At 44.3% G+C, this 12,327-nt stretch overlaps 1 protein-coding gene across 2 annotated transcripts in view; it reads right to left on the bottom strand.

Moving 5' to 3' along the window:
- LOC117763341 (cGMP-inhibited 3',5'-cyclic phosphodiesterase A-like) overlaps window positions 1-6,329 on the bottom strand; it is a 75,712-nt gene extending 69,383 nt beyond the window's left edge. Inside the window, exon 1 of one of the 2 annotated variants that reach the window (XM_034588379.1) lies at window positions 4,276-6,329. In XM_034588379.1, coding sequence (XP_034444270.1) covers window positions 4,276-5,208 — 933 coding nt within the window. In that variant the 5' untranslated portion in view covers window positions 5,209-6,329. The remainder of the gene's footprint in view (window positions 1-4,275) is intronic. The other variant, XM_034588380.1, reaches the window with a different exon arrangement.
- Between the last annotated feature and the right edge of the window lie 5,998 nt (window positions 6,330-12,327).

The raw sequence follows: 12,327 nt of genomic DNA, 5'->3' as shown, positions 1-12,327 counted from the left end.
CCATTCAAAGGGGGGGTGGGGGGTGGTGAGAGTAAGCCTGCTGTTTTGCCTGGCTACTAAACAAAACCTTGAATGACCTACTTTCATTCCTACCCTAATTCCTCCACCCTTTGCCTCCTTACACACACGCACACCGCAGCTAATACACTGGGACTGGATGAGGATTCAAAGTGCGAAGTGAATCCCCCAATCTCAATATGCATGACCCCATCCTTATATCAGCTTCCTTTCCAAATGCAGAGGGAGGCTTTCAGTGAGACCATTCCTAACCCGGAGGCCAGTCCAGTGAAAAGAAGAAAAAAAAAAGTGAAAAGAAAAATGAAAAGAAAATCATATCCCATGAGGCTATGTGTTTAGAATACAAACAAGCTGTTTGGGATGAGAGTGCGCACTGGCCCAGTAGTAAATCACTGCCCTACAGGCTATCAACAGCCTCCTCCATCCAAAACACAATTCAATTATGGATGGTGCAGCAAAAATAGAGTAACAGGAAACATTTACAACAGCAACAGTAATTGTGTTTGGATCCCATTCCACAGGAAGTCATTATCATAGATTTCAAGAATATCTTTATCATCCAAGTTAAGAAAGAATTTCCTCCTCTGGTTGGGATAATATTTGTGTTGGTGTCAGTGAAAGGACAGAGCGCCGCGGAGCGGGAGGAGTCACCGACAGAGAAACGAGAGGTGTTTCCAACACCTCGCGAAGAGAAAAGCAGACGCAACTCACTAAAATCCACTCCCCTCCCTGCTTTATCAGTTTCTGCTCAAACTTTGCAGCTCAGGTAGGCTTGGTTAGAAAAAAACATTTGACGTGTGCTGGCAACATGGCAGAAGTCTTTCCTCTGCTCGCGAGGAGAGAAAGTTCCATGACAGAGCTGATGTCTGCAGCAGGAGAGACCTGGACTCAAATTTCCTTACACGCTGTGAAAAGCGATCCACACCACAAGTCCACACCTCTTCCTCCGGTTCAATATCCCGAGCTGAAATACAGAAGACTGGCCTGTCATTTTGTATTAACCCACGAAGACGGACTATCCCGCAGAGGCCCCCAGCTAACCGCTATCAGATCAACTGATAATGACTTTCTTTTATTATGCCAGTGATTGGGAGGATGACCCCAGCATTGTGAGATCCACCCACTTAGCTGAGCTGATAGAGGCTGGCAGCCAATTTGTAATCAAAAGGAGGGCGAATGGCTGTTTATTAAATCTACAGTTGAGCAGATTGAAGCGTAGCCTCGGAGCATGGCTTTGGCGGAGCGTGGCTTTGGCAGAGCGGCAAAGGGCAACACGGTACCTTTAAGGCTTGCGAGGAAGCAAAGGCAGATGGATTTATTTATAATCTGTTTATTTTTTGGATTAACTGTTCTTAAATAATGACCATCAATCTGAAGGGCCATTATATAAGACTCTGTGAGGGAAGCTTCCTGTAGAGGACGCTTCCTGTGAGCTGCGATCCTCCATACAACCTGACACTATCCTTCAAACACTTCATAGACGCGGAGCTAATGCAAACACCATCAGGTCAACAAAGAGCAGATCTAACCCTCTGTCATGCCTCTGTCTCTCCTGCTTCTTTACAACATCACAACTCTATTTGACACAGCGAAAGCGCAGGACTGTTAAAACATCACACAGCGCCTGCAGGTCATCGAACTGAGAAGCACTACCTGGAAAAATATGGCCTCCGCGCTTCCGTGCAAACCTCAATTTGCTGCTCGAGGCAGCGTCGGTTGGTCACTTCATGCCGTCTAACGTCGCCCTCTGTTCCCATCAGCATGTGGTGTCTGCATTGTGGCCCCTAACGTGTGTCTAACCCCCCCCCCCCCAGGGAGGCCAGTGGGAGCGAGATGATGACTTGTGTGGGTCAGCATGGGCTTGTTTACACATTACAGACCACACAGACAAGACACGGTTAAGACAGCATATGTATGCCATGTGTGTCTCAATTACAGGCAGGCCATGACTGGCCAACTGCTTTGCACAACCGCCACACATGAGCGGGAATGCAAGATTCAGGCTTTTCTACAGAAACTCCGTTGGCTTTTTCTAGCTCTTCTTTTGTAACCTATGCAGACAGGTTGAGAACTGCAGTCTTAACGTGCCACAACAAAAGAAAACCCAAAAAAACATCATCATAATAAAGATGATCCCGGCCTGGTGGAGGTGTCAGAGCAGAAGAGACAGAGATGTGATGAATGTTGTTAGACAGATGTTGTTTTCTTGGTATGTTTCCTCCGTTCTGCTCAGGTTTTACAGGGGCAACAAAAATGTAAAACAGACCAAAACATCTTAATTGCCACAGTGGCATCAATGAGAGCAGTTAACTGCTAATGTCTTAATTTTAGGGCTATTTTTATTGTTCTCTAGGTTACTGCATCTTAAATCCCTTAGGCTAATGGGGTCTGAATCTTAATGTGATGGTATCAATTATTCTCTACTGTTTTTGTAATTGGTGAAATAGTGCATATAGCTTTAGCTATAAAAAAACAATAATGCAGCCGAGTTGTGCAATGTTCACTCTTTGGATGATCAAAATATCTGAATTTGTTGTTTTAGAATTTTATCTTTTATTTTTGACAATATATGTTTAAAATTTGCATGATCACAGTGTGAGATCACACGTAGTAAAACTTCACTATTTAATGCAAAAAGAGATAAAAACGTCAATTAACATATTTCTTTACAAATGCAAAAAAAATATGCTTGCTGAAAAAGTAGTAGTTCTTTTCATTATTTGCAACATTACTTATTTAATACACAGCAGTGTGAAATAATCTGACATCTGTACACATGCTTGTTTACAGAGCAAACTTTATAGCCAGCAATAATGTTGCTCATCACTCATTCAAAATAAAAAATACATTCTCACTCCATCACTGCAGCACAGCAACAAACGCATATCAGATTAATAAAGACTGACACATGAATAATCTTCGGCTCAAACCCTAATAAGAATAAAGTGTAAACTGTTTCCAATGTGTGTGTGTGTGTGTGTGTGTGTGTGTGTGTGTGTGTGTGTGTGTGTGTGTGTGCATGCGCGCGTGTGTGTACGGTGTGTGTGTGTGACCACAAAGAAAAACAAACAAGCACACTACAACGCTAACTAGCCCTGAGAGCTGAGGGCATCTTTCAAGTGGCCGGGGCCGACAGTGCAGCCTCTCATCTCCCAACCTAACTGCACTCACAGGTCACAACGAGAGCTTTGATCACTGTGAAAATCTGTTTCCCATTCACATGCCCAGCATGCTCATTGATTTTCCATAAGGTGGACTGAGGAGATGATATGAGTTTGGTTGAGTGAAGCCCCCCCATTGCCTCTTTAACGCAGGTATGCATGTGTATTAGTATCAGAGGAGGTTTAGAAGCCAGGGCTGCTACATTCCTGGGGTTTTGAGGACAGCGAGCCTTGATGACTGATGCAGAGCAAGTGGCAATAATTAAAATCCTGGACAGAAAGATCAAAAATGCATTTGTCATTTTTGGTGGCAGTGGCTCATCTGGGGAAAATGTTTGACATAAATAACCAAGGATGAGATGAATCACTGACATCATATCCTCAGCTTCCCTTGCTCATCAACACTTAAAAGCAGCATTTCTAAAATAGCCTCCCGCTGGCAACAAAATACCAAATTTGGTCCTTTGGTCTTAAATGACAGAAGAAAGCTGCAGTTGCATCTATGCTGTACATATATCCACATGAAATAAAAGCCCTTCAGCGTGCTCTGATGGGTGCAGCCTTCTGACCGTACTGCTAGAAGATAAGGGAAGGCTATCGTATTTTCACATTCAAGAGCAAAGAGGTTCCTGAGGTCTTACATAAACAATGGCACAAAGAATATTGTGAATTGTTATATCGGATGACTGCAAATTGTTTTAGCTGTTATCCCAAACTGATCAAAGCAATAACAACTGACCAATGCACACTCAAGCAAACTGTAATATTCTCAGTGCAATGTAAAACAGGATACACAAAATAATAATAATAATAATAAAAATAATAATAATGGTAATAATGCTGTGTAGATGAGACGTCACCATACGAGACTTCTTTAAAAGCTCTGAAACCTCCGACAATAAAACCACTGCTTAATAAAAAATATTGATAATGATAAAATAATGGTGAATATTCTAATTAGAGTCCAACAGTCCTCATGTTATTGGCCTTGCACTGCGCCCTCCTCTCATCTCTTCTCGTCAAACATCAAACTCGTCATTGGAAAATAAAAACAAGCCCAGAAATAGGAAAGTTGAACGGGACAGAAACTTCTTACCTGGTCCCTCTGGATGCATGGCAGAGAGGTCCGGCGATGTGACTTACTGTTGGACTGACTGTGTGCCATGTCTGACGCTATCACAGAACTGGACCTCCTGCGCCTTTTAAATACAGGGATCTGTTCCCTGGCTCCAGTCACGGGGGTGCAGCCCTCCTTGTGTCTCCCTTGGTTAGGCAGGAGCTTGTCAGCATACCTCGCCAGCAGGATGCCCAGCACTCCAACCAGGTACGCCACGTACGGTCTCCAAGTGGCCCTGACTTTGTGCAGCGAGAAGAGCGAGATAGTCCTGATCAGGCTGAGGAGAACGATCACGGATATGCCCTGGTTCAGCCGCGCTACCATGAGTGCGCCGGTGGCCACGCAGACGAGCGCGACAACGGCCGCGCTGGAGAACGAAAACAGCCGCTCCTCCTCATCTGTCCCGTCCAGGAGAGACCACGCCGCCGCTTCGCCCAGGTGGCACACGGTCAGGAGGGAGAGGGCGCTCTGGATCAGCACCCCGCAGCGGATTAGGTACACACCGACCCAAAAGAAGGCACATAGGAGGGTGAACAATGGCGAGACCACACTCCAGCAAGTTTGCAACAGCTCCGCAGCGCAGCCTGTAACGAAGTGAAGGGAGGACGATGAATGCGAGAGTGTGTTGTCAGCGCTGCTGCTGCTGCTGCTGCTGGCTCCAGCTCTCCAATCTGCACATTTGACCAACAGAGCGAGAAAGACCGAAAGCGACCCCACACACACCGCACTCCGGAGTCTCTGGGAACTCCATAATTTTGTGAACATTAGCCTCCCCCACGACTCGCAGCCTCGGTCACGGCACAGTGGGATGACACATGCTTTCACATAACCATTGCGATCCGGTGCGCTTGAGCTTTTTTCACGAGAGCTGCCCTGCGCACCGGCACTGTCAGATTGTGCAGGCATCGCCATCACTCATGGCAGATATGAAAGTATGAGGAAGTCTTTAATGCATCTATGCCACTGTGGTCACGGGGCAGGACGTGGGTTAATGAGAAAAACAAACACGCGTTTATTGTCCGCATGTTGAAAAAAGTACCGCGAATACGCACAGATGCGTCTCCATTTACGCACGGGGATGAGCCGCCACTGGACGCATTCTCTTTGTTTTCCCAGGTGCTGGCTGAGACACTTCTGCCCTGAACAGCATGAATGGAGGAGGCTGGATGTCCGAGTAACTCAGATGTTGCTCAGATCTAGGGCACCGCTCCTCCGCACACACGCGTCCTGCTTTGCCCTCCTTTGTGGCGCGCCGTCTCTTTCACTTCTTCTGCCATTCTGCTCGCTTTGTGGCTCCACGGTCGCGTCCGTGCAGCAGCAGCAGCAGCGGTCCCTTTTGTGAAACATCAGTCCCGGTCCGTGAACACACTCAATCGCAGACGGTCCGTGGCCATTATTATTATTTGGCCACTTCCCTCCTGAAATAGCAGAGGCTCCACTTACTTTCGAGGATAAACGCTGCCGAGGAATTCGAGCCGTTTTGGAGCGAGGGTCCGTCGGTGTTATTGTTCGTTTTTAGGGGGATGAATCCAGAGTGTTTTGTCACCAGCTCTCCAACCAGCCGCCTCAGCTTACACCCCCAAGTTCCGACTCCACACACAGGGAGCAAGATATTGCTGCAGCAGTGAAGCCCCCAAATCCTCACTCAGCCAGCCCAGCAGGCGTTATCATCATCAGATCTGAGTTTATGTGCACATCATTTTAGGAATATTTTATTTCTTAACCTAATTAAATACAGCAATTATGAGGGTTGACCTATATAAGTACATTAGTAAATGAATATGGTGCATCCACGCTCATCTCTATTAGCGGTTTCAGTGCAATGTTTTCAAGGTTTAACAAACTGCCTCAACAATTAAATTATTTTTGATTAGAGCAGAAGTGTCTGGGTGCTGACAAGAAAAAAACTGGAGCATTGCAGGAAAACTGTTTAGCTGTGAAATTCCCAGAATGCTCCTGTGGTTGCCCTGCAGCTTGACTCTTTATGCCCCCCCTCCACACACACACACACACACACACACACACACACACACACACTCCACAAGGCCATTGAAATATTCATCCCACTTTAAGTGTAATTGATGATCCGTTGCGTCACAGTGGAAGGTTGCCATCAATGTTTCAGCACAAGGACCTTTCCGTGTGCACATACAGGCCTACATGTGTTCACAGTTCGAGAGGCACATGTGTGTCGCCTCAGATGTGCATGTGTGACGCTCTCATGGGATCACGCCTTCTCACATAAGGTGGATATATATGCAAATATATAGACATCGCAGCAGGCACATTTAACCTCGCTCAGGATTGCTGATGCACTGAGAAAGAAGCTGACGTACGAACTGCAAGTCAGTCTCTGTCTCATCTCTGCAACTTTGCAACTTCTTTCTCTCTCTCTCGCTCTCTCTCTCTCTCAAACATACTTCAATCTTAGTGAGGACACTCATTGGTATTGTGCATAGCCTCGAAAAAAGCCTAACCTCAACCTTTACCCTAATATAGTCCTAATTCTTAACCCCCCAAAAAAATGTATTCTCAAACAGGCCTTTGAAAAAGTGAGGACCAGCCAAACTGTCCTCAATCTGTAAAGAATATGCTCAAAATGGTCCTCACATAGATACAAAGTACAAGTACACACAAAGATTTGTGCAGCTATCCTTAATACAACCATTGACTTCAGTTCATCATGGACAGTCTAACCAAAACCTTATCCCCAACCTTAACCACAGTTACTTCTTGCCTAACCATAACCTAATCTTAATCAAAACCAAACATAAACATTAACATAACAGATAAACAGATTTAGGTCCCCACAACATGAGTAATACCTGGACCACACACACACACACACTGTACTTTTAACCCTGGGCTTTTTCAACATCTGGTCTTCTCACAGCATCTAAATGAAGATGGAGCATTGTCTTCTTAAGCGCTTTCTCATGCCATGCACTTGTTTCTGCAATGCTATAATGTCCTTCATTTATTTATGGTTCTTGAAATCTTTCCTTTCTCTACCTGACAAAGACGGGTCAACACGATTCTCTCTCTCTCCACTGGTGTAGACAGAGTTCTGTGTATCCCCCGTCAGTTGTGATTAGCAGGAAGGAAGGAGAGGAGAAGAAGCGCTAACAGAGAGCGATAGGAGCTGGGGGAGGCCAGGTCCTGCCCGTCATCTCTCAGCACATGCTCAGCGAGTGCCAGACGGTCCTTTCAATGCAACGTATCACACAGGATCACAAGTGCGTGCAGATTTCTTCAAAAATATCAGCTCTTTTTCACCTTATCAGAGGCCATTGGTAACTCTTCTTTGGGAGAGTTGAAACAATGTGGTTTATTTCATTCGTGACAGGAACAGAAACATTCCCTCTGCACAGATAAGAAGACGAGAAGGAAAGGAGAGAGGATTAGAAGCTGGCCAGAAAACAGGGACCTGCAGGATACGGTGGTGCTCTCATGTTGTCACATCGTTGGTCGTCTTTTCTTTTACATTTCAGAGGCAAATCTATCGCGTCAGGAGTAGAAGGTTGTGTAATTTGTCTGTATTGTAATAAAAAGAGGACTGGAAAATAAGAAGAGAAACTACATTTTTTCCAGATGTGGAACAGCTGGAACAACACCCATGCTATCAAAATTGAAAGTCACCAGCTGACCTCGTTTCCCCACACACTGTCAGCGGACAGGAGGAATGACACTCGTCGTAACCTGCATCTTTAGAGAGACCTTTTCGTAATTTGTGGCAGATGAAGATGAATCACTTTTGTCTTCAGCAGCCAGTAAACCCTGGACAAGATCACAGCAAAAAAATGTCTCAGTTGTCTCAACAAGCATGTCTAGGGGCCATTTTGGATTACCCGTGAGAATTTTAACGACTTGGGAACGCACACGTAATGGACTTACTCTATTTGGCAATGCTACGGTCCATTGTAAAAAGGGAATCTTTTATGAGGAGCAATTCATCAGACATCTGGTTTGGATGTTGCGTGGGGGGGGGGGGGGGGGGGCAGTCATCTGCTGTGACCTCGCTCAGACCTGTGCTGGCCTCTGGGGCCGACAGATGACAGATCTGATGTTTCCTCAGGAAGTGTGAATGTCCAATGGTCGGTTTCCTGCAGAAATGCTTAACATTTAACCACTTCACCCCGCAGTCCCCCGTACTCATATCAATATGAAAACAAAGTGATGATATATCTCTGACGTGATTTACACTTAAAATCTGGAAGTATTAGAAGTAGCTTTCAATTATCTTATATAATAATTGTACTAGTGCAGTGCCTGTTCCAAACCAGAATGAGCTGTTGGTTTGGCCTGTGGTCATTTTGGTTGCAGCTTTCTTTCTGAAATTGTAAAGGTGACCTGCAGTAACTGGGCCTGGCGAATAAAGAGCCGCTGCTGGACTCCAGAACCCTGAAGCCTCGCCACCAATGCTGCACAAAGAGCTGTTCAGCTGTTAATTCGGAGAAACACGAGACTCAGTATGAAGAACCCCCGAACTGGAGAATCAGTTGTTGTTGCCGTTGTCGACAACGTCACTTAAACTGATGAGTCCCAGCCGCTGCTGCTACAGAGCGCTGGTAGCCTGTCTTACTGACAACACTTCACACAAGCAGATTGAGATCTCAAATGTCAGACTTCCTAATTAATGTGCATTATATATCAAATTCAGTGCGATTCAGATGTGAAGGCTAAGGAACAGAAGGAAAAAAAGGGGAGTGAGAAGCTGAATGAAGTGATGGAAACAAGTTTACATTGCGTTTGGCACTTGTGTTCACAGAGTGAGATCCACTGCAGCGTGTTTACCAGCCCTCATGGGCAACGGCTGGCTCGTGGCCAAGTTTCCACTGAGGTGCTGTGAACACGCATCTCCACACACACACACACACACACACACACACACACACACACACACACACACACACACACACACACACACACACACACACACACACACACACACACACACACACACACAATTGCCACTGCAGTTATATACACAGACATGCATGCATTGAGTGCCCACAGAACAGGGATGCCATAGGCCGGGTACCCGAGGAATCGACAAGCTTCGTTTTTCTTTGGAAACATCTGGACCTGATGTTGCTTCCCAAACTGTAATTTGTCTCTTATTACACAATCGAGCAGATCCGAATGTTTGAGTCTGGGTCAATGATTTCAACATCTGCTGTTTATATCAATATTCAAATTTAAGTTGATCTATCTGTTGCTTGTACTTCTTTTTCGCCTCCAGTTAATGCAGGCTGGAGATTGTTGTGTTTTTATATTGTGAAAATATGAAAAAATAACGAAGCCTAAGTCATAAAACTATTCAAATTTAAATCATGTACACAAGCATATGACAGCTATAGGATTTAAATGTGTGGATCCAATTTTATAGAGTTTATATTTATTGATAATTAATAAACGGACCAAACCTGAAGAGAGAAAGTCCATACAATAAATGCATACTATAATTCCCCCCTCTCAATTAATGAGAAATACAAAGAGCTGTGATCTAGAGCTAGAACAGATGAATAATAAACTGACTGAAGACTGCAATTTTGATAGTAAGTCACTTTTCAAACAAACCTGTCCAACACTTAAGGTGAGACATCAGCAGTAAAAAAGTTTTTAAAACTGTTTATCGATTAAACAACAACTCGATAAATAGTGGAAATAATATGCCTGTTGAATTAATCAGCTGCTCCCAGTTCTCAACGGTTTAGTGCAGAGGAGGACTGGAACTGACAGCCACCTTTCCTGCTGTGCTTGTTGGTAAATAACACTGCTGACTCCCCAGACGTGTCAGACTGTAACATACTGTATCTAGAAGAAGGGTTATAAAATGTCACACCAAAACACGTGTCCATACACGGCACATGCGCATATGACCTTAAAACCGACTAACTCGCTCACTGAGGTTTAGCAGATGCATTTTTTTTTTTTTAAAGCTGATGCCAATAAAAATAAGTTTGTACTCAGACTGCCAATAGCTGTTTTGGTTTTGATATTCATGACCTTTTCAAGGCAGAAAAAGTGTCACTACCTGAAAACTCTGGAAAGACATTTATCCAGTGGGACAGTTTACCTCTATACCAAAAATTATACTAATGAACAGAACAGAAAAGCAAACTGTTTACTGGATTTGAATTCAAGACATAAATATAAAATATTGGACGGCTAAACATATCAATGAAATGTGCACAAACTGGCTTCAGGAGAAATATCTGTATTAAAGATGTTATATTGTATAAAAGTTCCAATTGGCTGCATACCTGTCTCATCATAACACCCTCATATGGTCAGTGTTGGAATGGAAAGAGGTTTTCAAACATGACCTGTGGAGGATCTCCGGAGAGTTGGGTCAGGACTTTCTCTGCAGTTTGCCTTTCACACATACACAATGCAGCGGGAGATTTTCTGGTCGGAAGCATTCACAAAAGCGACACATTCAGGATTCAGGTGAGGGTTGGTGTAGCAGGTAGAGGCAGGACGTCACGTATTAATTCCACCTTACTGTTAACACATATAGACACAGTTGTCTGCTCTTATCACCACAAACTCTTTTGCCATCTTTGTTGGTGTCCTCTACATGTGTGGCTCTACTCTTTCCTGCTGAGATATATGTTTTCTTTTTTGTGTGTGTGTGTCTGTCACGTGTGAGAAGCCTCATCAACCCCCCACCTGCTCGTGGTAAATCCGGTGGTGGATCTCGTGTTCTCACATCGCCTCCTCTGGACCTTCTGTGGACTTTACACTAGCGGGCCAGAAACTCCAGAGGCTCTCACTTGGAAATTTGCGTTCACACATACACCTGGACTGAATGCAGCTTAAGTATCAACTGTCAGCATGTAAACTGAGTTCAAGTTAAATATTCCCCCTTCAATATTGAACTTGAACTCAGTTTACATGCTGACAGTCCAGTCTGCAGGTTTTCGGGAGATCAAGTGGAGGAAATAGATGATATTATTAAGCCCTTTTCAGACACTAGCTCACAACAACAGGAACATCTCAGGATCTTTCCGGTGAAGAGTGCCATGCACCTGAGAAGAGCATGCAGGAAATTCCACTGTTAATATCGACAACAGCATCACTAAAAACTTTCGAATATCACTTGTCTTTCACGTTGAAATCTGCGTCTGCATCTTCTATATGTATGGCAGCTCTTTTTCATCCTGAGATATTTGTATTCTTTTCAGGGGTTTTTTCAGTTTTATAGCAGTGAACTTTTTCCTGCTGTTTTCTCACATGGACATTCTCCAAAGATTTTACCAGGGGACCTTATGGAAAAACTCAGACAGAGAATGTCCAGAGCTGACTTGGACATTTGGGTTATCACATAGAGCTCTCTTCCATGTAGCCCACCATGTTTCCACAGTAGTCCAGAAGTGACAAACCAAACACTGGCCCTGCTGAGGACCTACTGCTTTTTACGTTACTTAAAGGGCGCGATGGGTCCCACCAAATGCCTGGAAAGGGAGAGTTGAGGGGTTATTTGGTTGATTGAAATCTGAATTATACTGCTGGATGCCACTAAACCCAGTGCACTTCCTTTTGAGCATTGGAAATGATAATCCAACAGTCTAACTCTCAGTGGTGCAGAATTTTAACTTGCCCCAGAGTAGTTTTGTAGTTGGTAATTCTACTTCAAGTAAAGTTAAAGATCTGAAAAATTCCTCCAACTCTGTAACATATACGTATAATACAAAGTTATGCATTTCTTATGGACAAAGTCATCATATAATCTTAATCTGCCTCAACTCATGAGGTAAAATTGTTTTTGTGTCTCCAACATGCACATAATGTGCACAATCAGAGGGCTCAGGTTTTGGAGAACGACAGGGTAGAATATTGGGATTGAATTAGAAGATGGGTACTTAATTCACTGGTGTGGGTGGGAGCGCTGCGGGCAGAGAGAGCGAGCGAAAGTTGAAACACTGTCTCAGATGAATAATGCAATTCCAAGGTTTGAGTGGGAAAGGAGCCACACATTTTATTGCATATATATTCAGGCGAGTTAGGGAAAGTTGTGTGTGAGTT

Source organism: Hippoglossus hippoglossus, chromosome 6, assembly GCF_009819705.1.
Source record: "Hippoglossus hippoglossus isolate fHipHip1 chromosome 6, fHipHip1.pri, whole genome shotgun sequence".
In the NCBI taxonomy this organism is placed as follows: Eukaryota; Metazoa; Chordata; class Actinopteri; order Pleuronectiformes; family Pleuronectidae; genus Hippoglossus; species Hippoglossus hippoglossus.
Note: the sequence above shows the minus strand (reverse complement) of the source record. Positions and strands in the feature narration are given on the sequence as shown.